Below are 25,071 nucleotides of genomic sequence, written 5' to 3'. Positions count from 1 at the left end.
CCTGGTCAATTCTTCTGGATGGAGATGTAGTGAGGTATCAAACCTACCTATACAATAATAGTCCCATTGAAAATACCGCCCATTGAAAATGAATGGGAGCTCTTGCACCATTCTAGAGTGCCTTATAATAATACAGTAAGAGTAGTGTTAAGAGAGACCATTTAATCAACACTTTGTGACACACACACTTTGAAAACCACTGGGCAAGGTGGTGACTAGGCCTACATCAGCATCTTTCAGAGAAAAGGTGAGTAGGAGTGGTGCATCAGCATCAGTAGCATCAGCGTCTGGGACCCACCGCCCTGACGCAGTAGGCTACATATGCATGTGGATACGGATACGGGCAGGAGTGTAAATTCAAAGATAGCCTACGGGCAGGAGTGTAGCCTAATCACCAGCGGTGTTTTAAATCGGTGGGCGGCTTCATGTCACTCCCCGTGTCATTTTAAACAGAAGGTGGAAATCAGGAAGATGCGCTGCCATTCATCAGCTGCCAAAACACGTTTTAGTTGTAGACTACATGCATGCATATCGTAAATCAACCACGTAGTTTTCAAATGCCAACGCATTCATATCGTAAATCCACCACGAGACTCAAATCTTAAATCAACCACGAAACACGGGCAATAATAAAATGTTTTCGCTTTTCATTGCACCTAACTCCTCACTCCGATATTTTCATTGCACCTACCTCCGCATTCCAATAAAGAAGGCACGAGGGGCTACTTATTTATTCAATCGTTATTTTATTTTATTTTTACTGGGAAGGAGTAGGCCTACGGGCATGAGTGTAATCAGGCTATCAGCGGTGTTTTAAATCGGGAGGCGGCCGGTTCTGTCATGGCTACAGTGCATTTGATGTAGGCTACTTTGATCAAAGGAATGTATCTGCAGTGTTCTGTCGCGGCCGGTGTGGCAGCTTTTGTGATATGCACCGGAATTCTCATCAAGCGATGTGGGACAAATGTATGGCAGGAACCGATATCGATATGCACCGGAATTCGGCTATATTTGATTTACCCCACTGTACGGCAGGAACCGAATTGTTACACAGGTAGGCTATATTTGATTTACCCCACTGTACGGCAGGAACCGAATTGTTACACAGGTAGGCTATATTTGATTTACCCCACTGTACCCTGTACAAGGCGGATGAGAATTCCGGTGCATATCACAAAATTGTTACACAGGTAGGCCATATTTGATTTACCCCACTGTACGGCAGGAACCGAATTGTTACACAGGTAGGCTATATTTGATTTACCCCACTGTACCCTGTACAAGGCGGATGAGAATTCCGGTGCATATCACAAAAGCTGCCGTTCCCTGGTTCTGGTTCTGTCGCGGCCGGTCCCCGCCCCTGTGCAAAAATGCCAACGCAAATGCCAACGCATGCATATCGTAAATCAACCACGTAGTTTTCAATGCATATCGTAAATCAACCACGAGACTGAAACCGTAAATCAACCACGAAACACGGGCAATATCGTGAATTCACCACGTCCTTGTACACAATTTCCCCCAGAAATTCCCCCATTTTTTTCGTGAAGACTTTACGACTGGTGCGTGATACGGTTGCACTCACACACACATGCACAAGCACACAGACAGACAGACAGACAAGCGCATGCACACGCACACGCACACGCACACATGCATACAAGGCATGTAGGAATCTTAAATTCAACTAATTCAAAATAGAGACATGACATGCGAATAAAATCTGATCAAGCAATGCATTCAACTGTATGTATTTGTAACTACATTATTCCTCCTCTTATTGACAGTAAATTCAGGGCTTGCAAATACCGGAGTCTTGCATTAAGCTGCCTGAAAATAACATAATCGAAACGATCAAAAAGAAACAGAATTTATTTACATGATAAAGACTGACAAATACATGACTCGCAAATGTTTAAATTCTGATGGTGTCTAACAAAACAGCAGATTTCACATTTGCAAATGTAACGCTTCAGTGTGCTGCTAACCCCCCACTGTTGAGCGCTAAAGCCCATTGTCCCTCAATAAATGAATACCAGTCAAACTGCGCACATACTCTTTCTAATTTGGATTTCATTGTCAAATGGGAACTTTGAAATGAGGACAGCATTAGCAATATCATTAGCCAGCCAGCTCCACGACTACTGACGTGGAACAGAAGAAGCCCTGAGCACATCACTGCAGCCCAAATCTAATCATCACACTTGATCCTGAATGTGGCCCAAAAAGCCTTAATACACCACAGCAGAAATCTCAATGATGAATTTCTAGGCATAATACCCTAAAACACGGTAACGTGTCAAACAGGTGATGGTGGATGCAGTCCAATATTACAGCAGTGTTACTGCACTGTAATTCAACACTTCAAATGTAGCACTTTTCGAGTTGGTCATACATAAGTGTTGCGTTAACACTGCACACTCACTGTTACAGTGATTTAATTGTGTCCTAAAACGCTGTAATCGCCCATCTTTTCAACCTGTCCAATTTTGCCATGTTGATGCAGTCTTATAAACATTTATGTAGAGTTGCAATTGAGAATGGGGTCCTCTAGTTGAGCCTACGTTCTGCTGTAGGTGTTGAGTACAAGTACAACACTAGCACATGATATTACATAGTGGTTACACCAGTTATTCCATTGCACCCCGCCTAATGAGGTGCTAGACATTGTTGTTGCGGAAAAAAACCCTGAAAAACCTCGAAAGAAAAAACTCAAATTTGATCTAACACACCGAATCAGGTAATTCACTCTATATTGCCTGTAGACCAGTTACTCAAGATAATTGTGTTGGAAGGAAACTATAGCAGTACTTTAACTTCAGCCACCTCTATAAAACACTATAATCCACCATCCTTTTCAACCTGAATGGATAGGATGGGGATCCAGGAAGCAGAGAAGACCCCATTACATCATCAGTAGACCACATCCCCCATCTCCCTCTGGTCAGACTGCCCTCCATGTCCATTAGGAGCACCCCCACACACACACTTCACCAGTCTACTCACCCTGTGATGTCTAATACAATGGCGACATGATCTCTGATCCCCCCTTGCTCAGGACACCACTAGTGCAAACAACACACTGAAGATGTTGACTCTCAGTCTCGATGTGCCGTGCCAGGCAGTTATGGGTTAATACCAGCACTATCAGAGGAATCCTGATGAGCAATACGCATGGAGTTCAGCTGCTCAGCTGCCCCACAAAGCCAATTAAAGGCGGTCCACGTTGTGTGAAACTGAGTTTAAACTGGAAACTGACTTTGTGCTAGCAGGGAACTGGACAAATTCATCACCTCTGCTGCAGTATGCAGAAATTGGTCACTACACTTTGGGGGGCAACACGCACGTCAGATAATGTAAAATATTATTGTAAATGTTTACTATTACTGTAGGCCTATGTGCAGCTTACATCGACAGCCATGCTATGCTGTTCATCACCTATACACCACCGATAAAATGACACTTCTTGTGGGGGAGTGAATGCAGAGGCTGGCCACGTGCTAGTGGATTCCCATTACTGTTGCGCTAGTGGAGGCTAGTGGATGCTGTCTGGCTGCTGCTTTTGAAAAAGCTGTGAAATCTTTAGCAGTGGGCCCACATCGAGCAGCACGGCACAGCTCTCCCCCCCACCCCCACTTCCGCTTTCCACACAGCAGTAGTATCAAACAAGGGCATCGCCGACAGAGACACATACACCATTCAAGGCCTGTTCATCACGCCCATTTAAAAATCCAATAGAACAAGCTCAACAAACATTAGCAGGCAGCAACAGACTACTTTTTTGTCCTACTTCCCAGGGCTGTAGAGATGATGTGTGTGTGATAGCTTCATATAGTGCATACAGCTAAAACTAGCCAGGTGGTTTTACCATATACTCGTACATACAGAGTTAACGTGTAGGGAATTGATAGTTGAGCGGATCTTTACGGAGGGCTAAGGTCAGGCTACACCATCACTGGAGGTGACACGTCATTTCTCCTAAACCTCATTGTTCCGTCCTCTCGATAACCCAATATTTTCCCATTGACAAGTCAAATTATTGTTATTTTAGGTCAAATCCTGAGGCTGAAGCACAAGCCTAGACTTCTTTTACAGGTAAACGCAAGCCATAACAGGTAATGAATTTTGTGAGTAATAAGTAAACCACGCATAATCGATAATCAGAAGGTTTCCATGTGTTTTAGCAAAATTATGTCATTGAAGGACAGAAACTGACTTGGAGTGTGGAAATCCAGACAACGCCCTTTTAACTATTTCAATTTATCGGTGCACCATAAAATAGACTACCTCCAAAGAGATGTAAGGGTCGGGATAAATTATTAGATTGTTGAAAGGTTGAACCGAAGGGGCTTTGGGGAAACGTGCAGTCCCCACACTTTGAAAACAGATGAAATCAAGTGTGACTGAGACCTTGATCTAAGGCTATAACTCCAGTGCTAGAGTGACTCAATATCATAGAGGTCAGAGCAGCTTGACCTCAGAGCATTTAATGTCCTCTCCCCTCAGGCTATGACAGGAATAAGAGGGCAAGCAGAGATGACCCTCCACGTTTACTGCCCCGGGTCAAAGTTAACTCGATTTCATTTCATTTGAATCTTCATTTTGGGACATCTATTAAAGATGAATCAGGCTCCAACACCATTTGTGGAACATTAGAAAGACAATACAGCCCAACATGAATGTTAATATGTGCACCATTTCAATGTAACGTTAACTGCACAACATAGTTAGAATATTGTTGATGATACGATCACATGATCAGAATGTTACAGTGAAAGTTCTCCAAATGTACTCCAGCACGAGTGTGATATCACAAAATGTGGATTATGTGAATGCTATCTTAACTGTACAACAACGCATGTACCTGACTCACATCTTATACATCAGTAAAGAAAAGAGTATCAACTACAGGGCTCATTCAGAGAATAGATACTATCATTGAAATAAAGAGATGCTAGGAAATTAGCTGCGCTGATGCTAGGAAAACCAAAGACATTCCACTCAAAGGAGACCTACAGGCAGACGAGTCTGCTTCAGATGAGGCATGCTAAGAGACATTAACTTCAATCTTCCAAGAGAGGAGAGGAAGTATCAGCTTTTTGTCTTTCTTTTTGTTTTGTGCCTGAAAGTATGACCATGGCAGGAAGGAGAAAGCCCTCAAGTGTGTATGTCAATCATGACTCACAAACAGGAAATAATCTAATTTTAGATCGGTAAAAAGTTGCTGTAGGCCATGAGAACAGACTTTTGCACAAAACAAATGGACTGCCGAATCTAAATGACTGATTAAAAACACAAATTAGTAGTAATAAGTAGTAGACATAACCCCTTGTATCCAAGATGTTTCAAGAGGTTATACTAAACCATGTTGAACGGTTCATTCCTGTGTGTAATTTTCTACAATCTACAAGCGCGTCTAAAAATAATCAAACACATGGTCAAAGTAGGAACGCACCTGCTGTCGTCTTGAATGAATCACTAGCGTAAGACCATGAGGGACACTTGGGCTGGGCAGCAGGCCTCCATTCAAGAGGAGCCAAAACACTAAGTGAATTAACCTCGCCTTTTGAATGGAGGCCACATAGATTTATGTGATGGTCAAACAGGTCTACTTCTACAAAAGAAATGCAATTTTCTTTTACCTCCAGGCAAATTGAAAGAACGACTTAAGCTTTTTCTGTGTGAATCTGTACAAGACCTCAATCACTGAGGATTATGTTTAGCTTTTTCAGATATGAAATTTGACAAATAGGGGTATCACATAATGGCCAAGAGAGAGGTGGATTAAAAGATGATGAGGGGTAGATATGAAAAGAGAAGGATGGAGTAGTGAAGAGAGAGAGAGAGAGAGAGAGAGAGAGAGAGAGAGAGAGAGAGAGAGAGAGAGAGAGAAAGAAAGAAAGAAAGAAAGAAAGAAAGAAAGAAAGAAAGAAAGAAAGAAAGAAAGAAAGAAAAAAGAAAGAAAGAAAGAAAGAAATTGAGACATAGAAATAGAGGTAGTACGATGATGAGATGAAGAATGATGAGGCAAAGGAGGAAGAGGAAGAGAGGGAGAGAGAGGTGGAGAGATGTTGGGAAGTCAGATGATGTCAGAGATGCCTAGATTGAGAGCTGCCCAGAGAGCACTGACGAGAGATGGAAGTAAAATCTCCTAAGTGGTGCGTGTGCATAAATAAACCCAGGCCATGGAAGAAGGTTGTAAACAGCATCTGCAACATCAACATCCTGCTAACTGATCATTGAATCAGTGTGTCTAATACAAGGCAGATACAACCTCAAATGTCCAACGCATATTAAACTATGTCTGTAGAAGAAAATCTTTCAGAGCACTGATCATCTTTACAGAATTACATATTAGAAGACATAACCTCTTTGCACAGAGCCCATGTTATAACCTTACTGTCACCAGAATTGTAATGGCTATGTCTTAAGGCTCTCGGTAATGTCATAGCAATGTTGTTATGATGTAGTTGAGTATTTTCAGCAAATAGTGAATAGGCCCGCCGGTGACCCCATCTGCAGTAAGAGGCTACGAGATTCATATTAAACACCAATTTAGTTGGTCCTCTCTGTGTGTTGAATTTACACGGCTCGAAAGGCATAGAGTACGCTATACTGTATCATGTTTCCTATTTATGTTTGCTGTGTGCTCACATCTGCTACTATGTGTGTGATTTAATTTACATTCTCCTGTGAAGCTGGGGTGCTCCCTCGTCTGCCATCATAAATTGAATGCTCATTTAGGGTCTTTAGGCCTTGCGTTGCAATGCAGAACGAAGGAACTTGGAATCATTACTGGTGGCATATTTTAATGAAATTGAATTAAACCGGAACAAATAATCATGTCTCCGTTGCAAATTCTTTTGCAAAGAACTTTCATCATCAACCACAAGCTTTTGGAACTTGCCATCAATCCAGAGAAAACATCTACTACACATAAATGTCACACTGAAGAGATGACTCATGAACAAGAGATTAGAGATTAACACATGTTGAAATTAAAACCTCATTAAAAAACCCGCTCTTAAACACTAACCCTGCCTAGCATGTATGCTCTGTTTTCTCCCACATGATGATAATGTCCTCATTTGTAAGTTGCTTTGGATAAAAGCATCTGCCAAATGTAATGTAATGTCATGTAACATTCCAAAATTCCTCATACCACTGGTAGGCAATTAGCAACCCGGGAGCCAAATCTGGCCCGCTATCAATTACATCTGGCCTGCGAGATGAAATTCTTGCAGCCTGTTTAGCCTACTTTGACGCACAGGTTAAAACGGTAATTGACACGTGTGTGCATGTAATCTCATGGAAACAAGTGTCCTGTCTCCCTCGTGCAACAGACATTAATTATGACAGGTTGCTAAAGCAAGTTGCCGGTTTCACAAGAGGCGACAGGGAGATGCAGCATTTTGCATAATAACAGTGCATAGAGGGAAAATAATGTATAATATTATATTAATTGGAATGTGTTTATGTTAAATAATGTTTATTTCTAATATAATAAGAAATAAGTAGGCCTATAACAACTTTCATATTCCAGTAGAAAAGCCCATGATGCCATTGTCAGAGAAAAAAATGGTCCAGGCCCAAACTTAATTGCTGACCCCTGCCTTATACCGTATCCCAAGTCACCATGACGTGCACCAAGAATATTAAGTCATCAAAGCCTGATGATGACACTACTGTGAAATGTGTCATTCATACAAATCAAATAAACAGCTACAACGCCCTCAGCGTGTGATGAGTATGAGTCGGCTATTACGCCGTCTGATGGCTTGATAGGCCTTTAATGATATTAACAAGACGAAGTAGGCCCAGTCTCCTGAAGGGGAGGCACTGAGCTATTTATTAATGACATTATAGGCAATGTTCGCCAACCATGTTTGTTGCCCTGTGTGTTAATGTTACATTCAATTCCATGAACCTGATTCTGTGCTGACCGAGACAAATGTCTTGCAAAGGCAAAGGATATAATCTGAGATCTCATCTCAATGGTCAAGGGGAGAGAGACACTCATAACAGCTAATGGATCGGCTTCCATAAACCCACAGCACTTACATACATCATGGACACCTGACTATGCATCACATAGAGCAGACATGTTGATCGCCTGGAAATGTCTGCAGAAACACCCTATATTATATTTGAAGCTATCTGGCCCCTGTTATAAATTCGTCGTTACCAGAATGGCAGTGATTAAGTCTTTATGCTTTAATGAGTTGTACTAGTGTAGCTAAGTGTTCTCAACTACAGAATTCCACTGCCGGAAAGGTATGCATTGACAGGCTACAAAACTAAAAGGTCATTGGCTTTCTTTATCTCATCAATTCAATGCTTGTGACCTCCTTGAGGAGCTAGACCTCCGCCCATACATTATGATTCTTACAGTACATTCATGTACATTTGAGGAACGTCTTAATGGTGTGCACTAAATCTTCCAATCAGACCCTGCTGGTGTATTGATTATGGCAGGATTTGGGGTATGGGAATGTGGGGTATGGGAACCCTTGGCAACAGGCCACTGCTCCCTTTACGTCAGGTGGAAAATACCTGTGAGTGGATGTAATGTGATGCGATGCACATACCCAAACACAATGGTGGAAAAGCAAAGGTAATGTACACAGGACCTGATTACATTTAATGGCGTTTAACATGACAAGGCATGCAGTGTCTTTTTAGGAGTGCCTAGTGTTGCCTGGAAAGGTATGAGGCTGTTCTATCCTAGTTTACAGCTAGAAAAACATGTTTGGATTGCCATGCTATCTATACCCTCACAGATTGGTGAATTAGCATGAGTGGGCATGGTTGTGGAGATACTGGAAAGCCCTCTGCTTTACTAAATGACCCATGCAGAGCGTCAGCAAACGACTTGGTAATTACTGCAACCCCTCTCTCTATATTCTCTATCTCTCTCTCTCTCTCTCTCTCTCTCTCTCTCTCTCTCTCTCTCTTTCTCTCTCTCACACACACACACACACATACCAAATACCTTCTCTCACTCTCTCTCACACACTCCTTCCCAGAGAAGGTAAGACAGTCAGACAGAACAAAAGAGGGCGATGGAGAAAGAGCTTCTTGCCCACTATGACCTCATGGGCTATTACTCTTTCTTCCTTGACTGGTTCATTTATTTCCTGGATATGGAGGTGTGTCAGATGTCCCTAAAAGTGGCAATTCATAGACTACCACTTATATCTGTAGGCTACTAGAACAGGCCATGTATTTACTGAGGCTGGAGAAACGTACCAGATAATATGGTACTTTCAACATCATTGATTTTTTGCTGTCTATGGCAACATCATAATAGGCCCATTTGTTACCAAAACTAATGCATGCCTAAAAGAATTGCAGTTTGCTTGGAAAACAGTGGATTTTGTGTTTGCTCAATTCCGGCCTGTCCCATCCACAAACAATGGAGATTAATATCTAGGCTGCCACATTGTGAGAGTTATTAAATAGCCTAGCCTATGTTGTAGGATAGGCTATGCATGCGATGTTTGCTCTGAACTACAGTCTCGATTTGGCAGTGACATAGGTGTTGATAAACACACAAATAGGCCACCACGCCACAACACAAACACCCTGCAAAAATATAACAACAAACGAATGTGTTTGTGCGAATGACAGAAAGACGAATCATACTTTTCCTACTGTGTGAAGACGTGAAACCAAGATGACAGCAGTTGTGGAGCGGTCCTGTGCACTGTATTTCTTTTCAGGGCGATGTCCGATTCATCTTTAGGCTAAAAACCACACAAAATGAATCTGCAACAGGAGGGGGCCCAACGCCGATGCTCACACGCGTCAGGGTCCGCTGGATGCACAATTCCGGCTAAAAACGAAGGAGCTGTTTTCCTCCGGTAAATGTCCGGTTCCAATGGGCATAGTGTCAAAAACGTTTACAACATTTTCAGCAGAAAGATTCCTCTGTCCACATAAACAAGTACGACAATTATGAATTATTGAACAAATGCACCATCCCGATGGATAGTTGAGTTTTGTTGTGATTGTTCCAAACAGGACACCAAATCTTTAACGCGCATTAGAGATTTTTGTTGTTCCGTGTTCTCATGTTGACGACCAGTCCAGGGTGCTCCTTTTTCTGTCATACACCGCAGTAGTTCGATTGCACGCAGTGCTGTCTCACCGGTCAGTGCATCCCTGACACGCCCGCCGGTCTGGGGTACGGGGCGTTACTGAAGGGGTTCTCTGTGGAAAGATGCTCCGCAGGATAGCAGAGAGGGATGCGCGCAGAAGGAAAAAGACGAAACAGATAATTGTCACTTCGAATTGATGTGCCAAAGGATGGGCTATGTCGGCTCAATGCAAGTGATGCGATGTTTGACGCCAACCTCAGCTCGCCATGCACAGAGGGTCTATGAGAGCTTTGGCAACATGCCAACACATCATCTCCAAGGAGGATAGGCTGTGAAGTTTAAGTTCTCCCTGATTCTCACAACAGACATGCTTGAGGGTTGGACTAACCACCACAATGACCTCCCCCAGAAATTACATCACTACGCCTACCGCGGACTCTCAGGGTGGTCGGCGCTATACATTTTTTTTCAGGGACATGCACAGATATAACTAACCATCACTGCTGAGATGTCGTCCACGTCTTTGCATATCACATGACGCCAGAACATATCACAGGTTCTTTTATTAATAATAAAATACAAAGGGGCTCGTATCAGGAAGTCTATGGACACAGTTGTAGTCTGGGATTTGGATAAAGATGTTTATTTTTTGAAGAGCTGTCCCTTTAAAATCCGCACCTGCGCATCCGGTGCTGCTGATGCTGCAGTGGCCGGGTTATTTTCGGTGAAATAGTCGGGGTTACTAGCGTTCATCTGACGCCCTACATCATCCCGAAACAGATCTATGTGTTTACCTTGCTCCTTGACATCCCCCCCTATTTAACAACGACCAGGCACCATGGGCATAAGGATGCAACTGACCTCATCTAACGTTCGCAACAAAGGTGGTGTCATCATATTGATGTGACAACGACATCCGCGCAAAATGTTATCTGCATTCAATTAATGACTTCCCAAATTAGTTAACAGTCACTTTCGGTGTAGGACATTCGTTTCAGCTCAACATCCCGAAGACTCTTTGCCTTGACATATTAGGGTAGGGCCTTACTATAGAAAGCTGTTCCAGATTGAAGAATACTGTATATTTGAGGAGGCAGCGTTGATGTTACGGGATAGGTGTAATTTTGATGATAGGCTAAGTCATCTCTGCAGACTTGCAGCCAATGTAAACAGAAATTCTAAGCCTATTATATGTAGGCTACTCTATCTCTCTGATGTAAATGTTGCAAGCCACATGGCTAATTTACAAGGCTTGAAGACGCAATATTTTTTTGTCCTGATTGTTGTCATCTATGCCCATCTTTACTCAAGTTCATAACGTAACTTAATAGCCTATATGAAAAAGGGGAACACAACCTACAGTGTAGTAGTAGCCTACTGGTTTCAGACACTGTCCTCTCTGAGCAGTGTGTTGGCAGGCTGCTGATGACGAGGAGCAGGTCTCTAGCGCCGCCATGTGTCCATCTCTGCCAAAAGCCTTGTTGAAAGAGACAGCAACAGATGTTCCACAGAACTGTATGGTAAGAGAAATGATGAAAGAGTTTGTAACATTGCTTATATTACATTGTAAATCCATAGACTGACGATACGATACCATATGATAGTAGCAACAGTATCATGTTATAATTGTAGGTCTGATAGTCAAGACCATGCTATAGTCAATATCAACATTAAAACAAATGGCTATTTTTTATGGTGTTAACTTGGAGTAGTCTAAAACTTGATTTGGATTCAGCGTTTATGCAAGCTAAGGCTGAATAAATTAGATAAGGAATAAGGAACTAGTTTCTTGGCCGAGCATAACAGGGCAGTCGATAGCCTATTTTAATCTTTTCCCTTCTGACAGTAATGAATATCTCTATGGCAAGTGACGTGTCAACAACTGTATTTTTTCCTGGTTGAGTGAGGTGGCTTATTGTGTGTTTTGACAGGTCATATTTTATTTGATTATATTCTCTTGAGAGCACTGGGGGCATAATGTCAGAGAGGTCAATGATGAAAGCACCGAGCGCTGACAAAGAGAGTTTCTTTACTCTCCCCTCTCAAGACAGTTTCACGAAAGTTATATGAACAAAAAAAGAAAGAGGGAAAGTCAGAAAGGAAGAAAGAAGGACATAAGATCAAAGGCAAACATTTTCCCTTTTGCAACCATCCTCACAGACTTCACTCTTGGACCTAAGGCCTCTCTATACTCTGAAGCTTTCCAAGGATCAAGTGAGTATTGATTACTTGACAAACACTGACTGAGGGGTATGAGCACTTGTCGTGGCGTGACCAAGGAGGGCAGGGATATAAAGGGGGACAGAGAAGAGCCCTCTCCAAGGTGCAGCCGTAAGGATTGAGGGAGACTGCGCAGGTGAGGTCCCACATCTCCAGAGGAATCATGGCTCTCAAGCTCAACTCTGTCGTCTGCTTGGCAACGCTGCTGCAGCTGTTCGGATGGCTGGCACTGGCAGGTGAGAGAGAGAGAGAGAGAGAGAGAGAGAGAGAGAGAGAGAGAGAGAGAGAGAGAGAGAGAGAGAGAGAGAGAAGGGGGAGATGCGGCTGATGCCCATACCTTTGATGCCAGTAGTCTCGCAGCCAGGTGCCACCCTGCTACAGTAACAGCACATACAGAGATGACTGTCCAGCATACCAACTAGGCTCTATCACCGGCACCTGCTCTAATACTTTACAGTGTTTATATGGTGCTTACTGCTGCTGTGTAGGTGCATTGATACATATATCTGCACCTATGCAGAATGTGAATTAACTAATGCATTTGAGGATCAAATATGCATTGACATTTGTTCCTCAAACAAAGGGAAATCCGTGTCCTTTGTTTTTTCTCTCTTTTTTTCTTTTCTATGCCTTGGTCATACTCAGTAATGTCTTACTGTACATGATCTCACTAAATAACTGGAAATTAGTTTTAACATAATTGGGTAGAAAACAGTCATTGCATGTCTCAAACTCCCTGGTTTAGGGAGCATTGAAACAATACACAATTTTAGGGTTGCACTGTATTCCCCAACAGTACAACGAACTAGAAAAGTTTACGCTGTAGTACTCAATATAGCAAAAATGTCCAGATGACATACACATTTTAGGTGTTCTCAACAGGTTTTCAGGTACCAATAAATTAACTCTGGTTGGCATTGTGTTTTTAAGTACAACTGACATCCTAACACAATGTCTTTGAGTTTGTAAATTGGAGCTCTATCTGGCATATGACTGGTTAGATGTCTTGATGAAAGCTGAGGTGACCATGGAGTAGTGGTTAAAAAGCTGGTCTTCATCCTCAAAGGTTGCAAGTTCAATCCCCATCATGGAGATAACCTTACCTACTTCCTAGAACATGGTATGAAAATGTTCAGATGGCCACCAGACCCATGACTCCAGCTTTAATTAGCAATATTTTTCACATTTAGTTTTGAGCGAAATTACAAAAGAAAAAGGCTTCGGTAAAGCAAGACAATGTTTGAGTTGCTGTGGTCTGGATAGGGGAATGGCCACAAGATCAGAGGATTGCAGGTTTGAATCCTGTATTACCAATAAAAAACACTCAAGTAGATATTTATTGTTTATTTCTCTCGAAACTGTGAAAGTTACAAATTCTTTAAATCATGTCAATTGGAACTATACAGTATCTGAGATATGAGACTATGGATGTCAGCGTGTTGTGCTTGGGCAGTCATGGACTAACAGTTAAGCAGTTGGCCTCAAAACATGATGATTTCAAGTTCGATTCCCAGCACAGGATGTTAGTAAAAAATGTTTAGAAAAATCACATTCAAACATTATTGTTTTGGTATGATGTCAGTTGGTCGAATTTGAAGTGGAAAGTATGTGTGAAACACATTTGACTGTTAATTATGAGTAAGTCCAATACTTTCTAACAAACACGGCTAACTTTCTACCAATACAAAACCTGCAGTTGAGTGGTGTAGGGGATAGTCCTCTGCATATAGCCATATTGGCATGTCCTTATCTTGAGGTTGAGAGTTCGAATCCTAAGGCTGGGTCACTCACTTTTTTGGTTGTTTTAGTTGTTTTTTTTAATTGTTTACCAGCTTCTGCTTTGTGTAAAGAAGAACCCATCCATGTCAGAACCATAGAAACCCTATTTTATTAAAATGTAACATAAAATACAAACTTCTCTAAAAATGGTGAATCTGTCAATGGGGGATAGATTTACTCAACACCATGTGACCATCAAACCACAACTGACAACTTGGCATGGAAAAATGTGTCTATCAACCTCACTTCAAGGTAAGAAAAGACCCATAAAAGTGTATTGGTGTGTATGTGTAGCAGTTTACTATGTTGTTGTGTGTGACATTAGGTGCTCTTGATGCTACACTGGGTGTATGTTTTGTTAGCAACTTAGCTTAGAATGTTAGCTACTGCTAGTTAGGCTAGCACTGTGTAGGCCTTTCATACAAATCTTTTTCTTGTATCATACATCTGCAGTGTATTTGCAAGTGATGCGTTGCATTTTCATGATGACATATTGCACATTGAACTTCTGTATAAACCAGTGTAGCAATCATACTGTAGGGGCCTAATCCAACAAGTCCTCATGAAAGCCTTAAACTTATTAGGCCTATTTATGCTCCACAGGCAGCCGATATGGGACCACCAGAACTCTATGATCCATCAGCTCTACTCAACACTCCAAAGGATAAACAACTGACTGTGTTGTGAAGTCTGACACTATTTTGGGAGAAATGTTATTGTAAGTTAGGCTATATGGATCTCCTTCAGCCACCAACTCCTAATAAAAGATTCAGAAATGGACAACAAATAAATGACTAAATTGCCTAATGTGTTGAGGTTGATTCTTTTGTAATATATTGACTGTTGACTGTGTGGTCTAAATTTTAGATTTAGATTTAGATTGTTGTGTATTGTATGATTGTTGTGTTATTGTCTACTGTTTTTGTTTGTCAACCACATGGAACAAAATTTAAAAAAAAACTTGATATAAAGCATTGTTCATGTTTGTGGAATTAAAGCTCATGTTATATTTGGTTTAAACAGAGGGGTGGTAGCCTAGTGCATTAGTATAAACCAACCAATCAATAAACCAAGATTTTTTGGGGGCTCTAAAATGGGAAAACATAAAACTTTTAATTTTGGAATCAAAAACTTAGAGCCAATATAGCTAAACAATGCTGTGCTTGTTTACTTAAAAATTTTAACTGTCTGCTTAGTACTAATTGCATTGATTTTTGCACCATTCTCGAAATATTTATGTCAATGGAGCATGTTAGATCTTTGAGTAGCAGCTACTAAAACATTCAAGATTTTATTTTTTTCTCATAACATTTGTTTTCACATAACATGTCTGATTTTATGTAAGACTTACACAAACGTTTTAGTTTTCAACTCAAATCTTTTGTGTAAACCATTGTTTCTGTGCATTTTAGAGTTTGGAGTACATACTTGACTTGGGCTGCTAAAAACTAAAAATCTAATTATGGAATTAAAGTTTTCAATCTTTTCAGTCATTTCAAAGTTTTTGATCATCTTCTGAAAGATTTTGTGTCCTGCATATGCATGCATGTATGTAGTATTTACATAAAACATTTGGTCACAAAACTAAAACTTTAACAGGAATAAGTTTCCACAAAAGTTTAGAGTTCGTGGAACATGTTGGGGAATACAGTGTGGAAATCAACTTTCTGTACTTGACAGACATTATAAGGCAAAGCAATATACATACACTTCTGAAAACGTGTAAACCACCCTCTCTTGTTCAGCACCTCTGAAGGAAGTCCCAATCAAGCTGACGGTGGTGTTTGACGTCTCCGACGATGAAGCCGCTCTGCAGCTGTACCACACCTCAGCCCTGCCCGGTGGCTCCCTCCTGGGGGCACTTAGGAGACTGCAGCACGCAAACTCAGATTTCAAGTCAGTGTTTTTAAAGATTTTTTGGCCTTTAAGCCTTTATTTTCGTGACAGGACATTTATGGGGTGACAGCACATGTGGGGGGAGAGAGACGAGGAGGGCTCTACACTTGACTGGCTGCTCCCACTTGACACAAATTACCCTTATTGGTGTAGCGGAACAGTGCCCAGCCGATAGAGCCACCGCTGGGCCGGATTTCAAGTCAGATAGGCCATTTGCAATAGAACTTTTCTGTCATTACCTGTTAAACTGTGTTCATATTAGTGCATGATTTGTTGCAATCCATTGTAGTCGCTGCATGTTAAATTGCAATTGACTTAGTTGATTAAAGCATGGAGGTAGTACAGCTTTCAAGCTTTAGTAGGATATAATTTTGAAGGCATTCATCATGTAGACCAGTCTCAACTTTTTTTGAACAAACGCCCCCTTAGTATTAAGAGGATTAAATGGATTCATGCCCCCAATGACAACTAAGCACAACTGTTATCTTCTCAACGCCCCCTAGTTCTCCCGAAAAACCCCTTAGGGGGCTCAATGGCCCCCGTTGAGAAACACCAATCTACAGTAGACTGCTAATCAAAACATTCAGTTTCACTATGACATTTGTAACTTGGCCATGCAGCTAACATTTCGATTTTTGCCCTTTTGTGCCTGATCTGTTCCACCAGATTCTCAGTGACGGAGGACCCCGACTATGGTTTCTACCTGGAGAGTGTGAATGGAGTGGCAGGAAGTCATGCTGAACACACCTACTGGCAGATCCTGGCAGAGGTCCATGGAGGAGAACTGACCCCAATCGATGTTGGTGAGTGACCTCACTCCACATTTGTATACGAACATCTGGACTCCTAATGGCTTTTTCGGTGACCAATAAGCAATACCAACAGTAATCTTTTGAAATTGCATTTGGTGTGTGTGTGTGTGTGTGTGTGTGTGTGTGTGTGTGTGTGTGTGTGTGTGTGTGTGTGTGTGTGTGTGTGTGTGTGTGTGTGTGTGTGTGTGTGTGTGTGTGTGAGTGAGTGTGTGTGTGACTATTATAGGTTTCATGGTCTACAGATATTTTTGTGGCCGTGGTGTCATGGTATTTTGGCCATAATGTGACGGACATTTTATTTGTTGCAGGAGTTGGTTGCTACTCTCCAAAAGCTTATGAACACATAACCCTGAAGTTGGCAAACTGGTGAACAATAATCAGTGAACAGCCTCAAGACGTGTCAGAGGAGGGCGCTGTGGTACACTGCACGAACACACTCTACCTTTCATGGGGCGTTCCTGTGAGGACCCTGGTTTGAGTCTGGCCGGAGTCATTTCCCTACTCTTCATCTGTTCTTTCTCTCCCAACCATGTCCTTTATTCTCTGCACTTTCTTATCACAATAAAGGCTAAAAACATATGTAATTAATTAAACAAAAATAACAGTGTGCAGGAACTGTGTTGCCATGTACATTTTAAAATGTGATGTAATCATAAAGCGAAAATAAAAATAAAAAAACAATTTCTCTCAGTAATTGGACACATCCTTTTCATCTTTATGCCTTTCATTGATGAGGAAAAGTTTTTGCGATAAGATGGCTTGCAGCTTCATTCAGTTCATCCATAAGCAAACACAATGCACACAGAGGTTGCAACCGAGACAATTAAACTGCTGTGTCTAATTCTCATAAAGCATAATAATAATTAGTATACATTAGGCAAAATTGCTGTGGCCCCGACTTAGACCCTGTTTATACATACTGTATGGATATTTTTGGTTTGGGCCTCTTGTTAACACATCAACAAAGTTTTAGAAATCTCCTCTTATAACTCTGGATTTAGAAATATTTAAAACACAGCTGTCAAAATGTTTTTTTTTTTAAATTTCTATCCACATGCAGTGTTTATACGTAAATGGATAAAAAATATCCCCATTTAAAAATATCAGCCTTAAACCTAAATCTAATGTGTCTGAGTCATGCATGTTAGTGAGCTCAAACAATGTTTTAGTGTTTTGCTACATTGCTAAACACCGTTTCATTACATCAACTTTTTGAATACTTTAAGTTTGGATTTGAGTGACCTTTCCCTGCGGCACACCAATGGCTTAGTTAAACGTGTTTGAGTGACAAATGGAATGGGGTCAGGCCTGAAGAATGAGGAACAAGAGCATACACAGGAGTGTGATTCATGATACTGGAGATATTACAAGGGAGTGTTTCTGGCCCTGTCACAATGTCAGATTGCAAAGTATTTGTTGACACTTCCTTACAATTTTGCATAAAGTAGACCGGGCACAAAGAGCACACCGGTAAACTGTTGCACCATTGCAACTGAAGGACGAGAGGCAGAATGGCTCCGAAACTCTTCATTGTTCTTTGCCTTATAGCTACAGTGTTGCTTCTTAGACCCCAAGATGTAGGTGAGTAAGGATTTATAGGAACATACTGTACTTTTTATGGCTATTATTCACGTATTTCTATGTTAGTAGACAACCTATTGTTTGTTTGGATTTTTTGCTTGATGTCTGCAAAAGTTGATGTTTTCTTTTAGGGCAATGATAGTGTCCACGGCATAAATATTAGACATACTGTATATGGCTTTTGTGATCTCTAACTCAACCTTAGAGCAGTTATCTTTTTTTGTTTGTTTGTCTTCTACTTTGCTAATTGCTTTCCAGATGCTGTAGAGATGGTACCAATACAACTCTTGGTCATGAACAAGATCAACAACCAAGCTCCTCAGAATTACAATGCCTCAGCTGTGATGGCAGGATCACTCCTGGGTGCCATGACAAGACTGAAGGACAGTTACAGTGACTTTACGTAAGTAAACTGGTTCGATTAATACGTAAATTATTATATAATAGAGAGATAGAAGGACCAAACTAACTTTCCGGATGTGAAAGGTAGCAAAACTGGAATAGGTTGGCCTATTGAATGATTGAGAGCTCCTTGCTTATCAGTTGTTTTTGTGGTCCTTTGTCTGTACAATATGTAGAATAGGCCTATCACATCCTATTTTCTGTTAATATGATATCAACACAACACTAAACTTGGTACACCTACCGCCTGCCATATCCCTTTATGTTTCCCCATAGATTTGTCGGCCAAGAGAATCCTGACTTTGGTGTCTTCATTGAGAGTGTGAACAATGTGGCTGGGAATTTTAGCGACCGCACCTTCTGGCAAATCCTGTCCAACAAAAGTGGTACCCCAGCACCTACACCTGTGGGTAAGTAGTACTAACTGAATGGATGGATTTTATTTAAACACTTGATGTATAAACGCTCATGATTAAAAGGTGCCAAACATAAATGAAAACTGTGAAACAAGAAAGAAAAATGTCTGCACGTGAGCATGTTTGTTTTATTTCAAAGTCTATGCTTGTAAACATCTAGCCTGCCTATTGGACACCAGATGGAAATTAGCCCTTGGGCTACAATCTGGCATGTTTACATATATGTACATGTATGTATATGTTCATTAATGTGCAATGTCCTGAACAAATAAAGTAAAGTAAAGTAAAGTAAAGTAAAGCCCTGAGGAAAGTCTGTCTAAAGAAAACTTGACCATTAATGAACAAAGGATTTAAGTGTGCAGATTGAAACACTTTTAGCCACTTTTAGTTGTATACATTACAGAGTAGGCAACAGCAGTGCAGCTGACAAACAACTACACTAAACATAAAGGAAGTGTGCAAAGCCCCCCCCCCCAAAAAAAAAAGAAACAAGTTGAGCCTATAGGATACCCTGTAAAAATATCAGCATGTTTTAACTTGAAAACACAAGTTTACCAGCTGTCTCAGAATTTCAAGAAAAAAATCACTGACAACTCTGATGAATTAAAGGTTACAACCTTGTCCCCGTGGAAAGACGATTGACATGACGACATGTTTCTTTTCTCTCCACAGGAGTCAGCTGTTACTTCCCAGAAGCCAATGAGCACATCATCTTCAACTTTACCACTTTTTAAGGACTATCAAAATTCTTCTTTGTTCATTGGCCCTACCATGTCACATAGGCACTCGTGACTACTATGCGGCCAACCCGGGTTCGATTCCCGGCCCAGGTCCTTACTTCCCTGTCTCTCTCTTCTCTCTCTCCCACTCGTTTCCTGTCATTACCTTCACTGTCCTGTCGAATAAAGGCAAAACAGCCCCCCGCCCCCCACCAAAAAAATATTCATAAGCATTTTAGTCATCAGTTAGCATTTGGTGACAGCATATCAAGGCAACTCTTCTGACACATTATGTTTATGTTATTACTGTTTCTGCCAAAATGTTAAATAAAATGTCTTTGCAGCTGAATTTTTACTTTGGCATATTAATGCAAAGTATAATAAAATATATTTATATAACACACTCACATTTGTGAATTTGTGACAACTGTCATGGCATTATTGTGTGCCATACAGTTACCATGTGCTGTGATTGTCACTCCAGTCATGACCATTGCCCTGCGACTGCTCTTCCTTTTAACCCAGTTACACACTGCAGAAATAAAGGTAGGCCTACAGAACTCGTCACTGTGGCAGTACCCTCAAGGGGAGTACCATTGCATCGCTTGCGTCTTTTTTTTGGGGTACCGATAGGCCTACCTTTATTTCTGAGAGTGCAGTATGCTGAACTAGTCTGCCACAAAAAAGGTTAAATCTACTGTACTTTAGAGAACACCAATTGAATAATACTACAGTCATTGAGCCTTGCATTGATGCAGTTGATGACTTTCAAAGTAATAATATCAGCATAAAACTATTAAAGAACATACATACCAGGGGCGGAGCTATAGGGAAGGCGAGCAGGGCACTTGCCCCTGGGCCCAGGGCCCTCCCGTATTGGTAGTGGGGGCCCTATTGTGAGCTTGGCAAGCTGTAAAGGGGGCCCTATAAGTGTCTTGCCCTGGGGCCCTATGTGCAATTGTTCCGCCACTGATACATACCACTCTCTCTCTCTGAGGAGCTTGTGGTGGTCCATGGGTTTATTTAAAGACTTGTTTTTAAAATCTGATATCGGTGGCTAAGTATACATTTCTGTCATTTGCAGTCCTTTATGACATGCTGTATTTGTTACATCCTCTGCTTTTACTGCACATCTTTGTTCTCTTTCAAGAGGAAGAGATTGAGAAACAGAAACGCAGCACACGCCATTATCAATTTCAGAGTCCTACATCCATATGTAAATACAAAGTATGGAGACCTTTGGAGTCATTACATGACATTGTAACAGTGGGATTAAACCACTGAAATTTGCTATTTTAACACAACGATGCACACCATTTCCTTGCAGAAAGTTTTTCCCAGACTGACCTGTTTCATGGATCAACCTTGATATTAGCAGCCATTTAGCCATGCCAAACATCTGGCAAACCAAAGGGATTTACTCAGCAATACACAGCAAATATGGGCAGCACAGCAACATGTATATTCTGCATAGTGAATTGACGATTTTAACATTGTTTTAAAATTGGTTTAAAAATCTGAATTTCCTGAGAGCATACTGCATGTGCTGGGGACAGGTACTGGCACGCTTCAGGACAGATAGACAAGGTACCGAATAAGACTTAAACCACCTTTATATTTATGTGTCTCCACACAGGCCAAGTCACCAACGAAAACTGAAAACTCAGATAAACCAAAACACAAGCTAAAGAAAACTACTGCCAAAGTTTCCAATCTCCTGGCTGCCCCTTGGCTCAGTTGGCTAAGGCGCTCATCAGTCTCCCACTCATTTCCTGTCACACTTTCTACTGTCCTGTCAACAATAAAGACATAGAAACCCCAGTAGGCCTAAATATATAAATATATAATATTAATAATAATAACAATAACAATAATAATAATAATAATAATAATAATAATATATCCAATCGACTCTGTTCCAACCCTTTTTGTTTATCCCCTTGTAACTCCAAGTCATAAGGTGTGTGGGGGGTATGACACAATTGTCTCCTTAAAATGCTTTATTCTTTCATTGGCTAAACTTTTACAGAACTAATTTATGGCCTTCCTCTGTGATGTGCCAATTTTGTAATGAGATTTTAAAACGAAAGCTAACTGTTTGAGTGGCAGATGGAATGGAGTCAGACTTGAGGGCTGAGGAACTAACAATAAGAAAAAACCCCTGAGTGATTCATGTGCAAAGAATTATTTGTCTGGGAATTTGGCAATGTAAAAAGCAAAAAGTATCTCGACACTTCCGTGAAATGTATCCATAAGGCAGACCAGTCAAACAAGGTCCCTGTGATTCCATAGCTGGGTGGAGAGTTGGTTGGTACACATTTACAGTAACTAAAAGGACCAGTGCAAGTGGAGGCTCCTGGCAGAATGGCTCCCAAACCCTTCACTGTTCTCTGCCTCACAGCTACTGTGCTGTTGCTCACTTCTCGAGTGGATGCAGGTGAGAGAAAGTTAAAGTTTATAGGCACAGACGTCCTGTTTGTTTTTATATGTGGAGGGGAGCACACATTTCTGAGATAGACAAGAGTATAACTAGACTTTGTTGTTGTCTTTACTAGCAGTGATTTAATATCAAAATACTTTATACAAAAAGGTGCTCTTTTACGCTTGTGTGTGATGTGTCTAACTCAGCAACCTCAAAGCAAAATGTACGGTAGGTCTAAATTATAGGCTATCAATTTTTTTTCTGACTTTTTCCAAAGATGTTTTGTTCCAAGTCTCGGTCAGGAACGAGATCAACAATCAACCTGTACAGATATACAATGCCACAGCTAGGACTGGAGGATCACTCTTTGGTGCTATGACACGACTAAATCAGACAAATAGTGACTTTACGTAAGTGGTTTTTAAAATATATATTTTAAAATTGTGTGGGACAGAGTCTACTCTACTAAAATAATGTGACTAACCCATTCAAAAATGTTCAAAGAACTGTTACTAAAAAATGAAATTAGTACTGAGGTAGAAACCCATTGTATTTTTCTGTCAAATGTCAAATTGGATAAGTTCCTAATTGTGCTATGCATTTGTCCATAGTTTCTCGGGCTCAAATAATATTGATTTTGGGTTCTTTGTTGAGAGCATAAATGATGAGGCTGGAAATACATCTGAAAGAACATTCTGGAGAATTCTATCCGACACCAATGGCACCCTGACTCCCACACCAGTAGGTGAGTATTGTCACATAGTGGATTCAGTTGCAGCAGCTGTATAAGGGTTGCATACAGTAGCTGCAATCATGGCCGTAAGTACCATTGAGGACACAGAAGTCATGTCCTCTGTATTTTTTCTCAGAAATGTAAAATTTATGATGTATGATGAAAAGCGATATATGATCAGCAATGATAAATTCAGCCTGTATACACCACCCCATTTATCCTCAAGCTGGTGATTAATGAAAACAATGTTAAGATTTTGACTGAAGCAAAGTTTGAAGCATTCTATTTAGCATTTAGTACAGTATGCAGTACAGCACGCAGTATTTGACCTCTGTATTTTAACATGTCTCGTTACGGCCCTAGCGGCAATGCATGTCAAGTTGAAAAGCATCCATGTTCTTGTTCACTTGGGCAAACTGTAATTCCTTTTTTAGTTTTTCTTTAAAGCAATTCTGGAGAATCCTAACGACTGACTCCCACACCAGTTCCCAAACTTCAGCATAAAGGTCACATATCTCAGTCTGAATAGGCTACATGTCAGGCTATTGAAAATCATGGTCTCGTTAATACTTGAAGAATCTAGGTTGTTTTTAGAATTTTGTAAACCAATGCTGGAACATTCTATCAGACAATAATAGTGGGTGTGTCTGGCACACTTGAACATTTTTATCTATTTACAGTATTAAGATAATATATATCTATCTGAATACATTTCAGGTTATTGAAAAGCATCTAGGGCCTACTGTAGGGCCTACTGTATTGTGTTATTGATAGGCCCACTTGGGGAATCCAAGTTCCTTTTGGAATTATCGCTGTAAACTACAGTAACATGTGTTGCACATGCTGAAACATGGAAACATTAACCTAATCTAAAATGGCTCTGCATTGGTGAATCTAGAATCTAGCGAATCTCCATCCAAAAGCTGGTAGTAATTCTAAGCCAATACAAGACCATTGATGACCTGTTTCTCTAATTTCATTTCACAGGGGTGACCTGTTACATCCCCAAGGCAAATGAGCACATCGTCTTCAACTTCACCAGGTTTGGAAGTGTAGAGGGGGCAGAGAGCGCAGCAGCACCTGGACCCTGGGCCACCCCTGTAGCTCTGCTGACCTGCTTGCTCTTCTCCTGCCTCTCCCTGTTACTCTGATGGGGAAATAGCACATTACTGAGCATGTACCTTTTATATGGCCTACAGTATGCCGATATGTCATGAGAAACCTTACTATTTACCGTACTAATAATTACAATACAGAAGTCTTACACGCATTGCTGAATATGATACAAGTGTGTATATACACAAAAAGTGAATTCTTAAGTATTAACCCTAACCCTAAAATGTCTAGCTCTAACCCCAAATGTGTCTAACTGTACATTTTGCCCACTACATCTGTGGATGGCATGCATCAATTACACACAATATACCAATTTTCTGTATCTGCTATCCACTATTAGCAGCAACCACCCCCCCCCCCCCCCCCCCCCCCCCCTTGTGTACTTCATAATAAATGACTTAAAATCAAAGACTGAATGACTGTTTCTTACTACCAAATGCCGCCCTTACAGCACTCTAAAACTTTCAGTATAATCTCAAGTGTCTCATTTCTCAAGCATTTAGAAAATGTAACATCCACTTATATTGTCTGTCCCTAAGGGGACATTTAACTTTAACTTCCTCAAGAAACTTAAAACTGATTTCGTAGGTGACCTAGTATGAGGAAATAACAGGTCCTTAAATCCTTCTGTACATTACGTGTGTGCGAAAGTGTGCGACTGTGACACTACATAACAAAGACAGCCCTTCATTTCGTTAAAAACGGATGATTAAAGTATAGTATGATGAAATAATATGTCAAATACATTTTGCCCACCACATGTGGATGGCAAGCATCAATTACACTCAATATAGGCCTACCAATTTCCTGTATCTGCTATCCACCACTGTATTAGCACCCCCCTTTTGTGTGCTTTATAATAAATCACAAACTTA

At 40.9% G+C, this 25,071-nt stretch overlaps 3 protein-coding genes across 4 annotated transcripts in view; 2 read left to right on the top strand and 1 right to left on the bottom strand.

Moving 5' to 3' along the window:
* Positions 1 to 9,790, bottom strand: part of abcg4a (ATP-binding cassette, sub-family G (WHITE), member 4a) — a 59,061-nt gene extending 49,271 nt beyond the window's left edge. Inside the window, exon 1 of the mRNA XM_063202538.1 lies at positions 9,646 to 9,790. The gene's annotated coding sequence lies outside the window, so the exon portion shown is untranslated. The remainder of the gene's footprint in view (positions 1 to 9,645) is intronic.
* Positions 9,791 to 12,434: 2,644 nt separating this feature from the next.
* Positions 12,435 to 17,488, top strand: tcnba (transcobalamin beta a). The gene is made up of 4 exons (XM_063202535.1): positions 12,435 to 12,556; positions 15,845 to 15,995; positions 16,662 to 16,798; positions 17,116 to 17,488. The coding sequence occupies exons 1-4, from the start codon at positions 12,484 to 12,486 to the stop codon at positions 17,175 to 17,177; spliced, it is 423 nt and encodes a 140-aa protein (XP_063058605.1). The 5' UTR covers positions 12,435 to 12,483; the 3' UTR covers positions 17,178 to 17,488.
* An 806-nt stretch (positions 17,489 to 18,294) lies between these two features.
* On the top strand, positions 18,295 to 20,281 carry LOC134452174 (cobalamin binding intrinsic factor-like). 2 transcript variants are annotated; one of them, XM_063202536.1, is made up of 4 exons: positions 18,295 to 18,388; positions 18,647 to 18,791; positions 19,067 to 19,200; positions 19,879 to 20,281. In XM_063202536.1, exons 1-4 carry the CDS (start codon positions 18,319 to 18,321, stop codon positions 19,938 to 19,940), a joined length of 411 nt encoding a protein of 136 aa, XP_063058606.1. In that variant the 5' UTR covers positions 18,295 to 18,318; the 3' UTR covers positions 19,941 to 20,281. The 2 variants fall into 2 exon arrangements, with proteins under 2 accessions (XP_063058606.1, XP_063058607.1); XM_063202537.1 differs by having other exon boundaries at positions 18,301 to 18,384.
* Positions 20,282 to 25,071: the final 4,790 nt, after the last annotated feature.

This window comes from Engraulis encrasicolus, chromosome 7 (assembly GCF_034702125.1).
Source record: "Engraulis encrasicolus isolate BLACKSEA-1 chromosome 7, IST_EnEncr_1.0, whole genome shotgun sequence".
NCBI classification, from domain to species: domain Eukaryota; kingdom Metazoa; phylum Chordata; class Actinopteri; order Clupeiformes; family Engraulidae; genus Engraulis; species Engraulis encrasicolus.
Note: the sequence above shows the minus strand (reverse complement) of the source record. Positions and strands in the feature narration are given on the sequence as shown.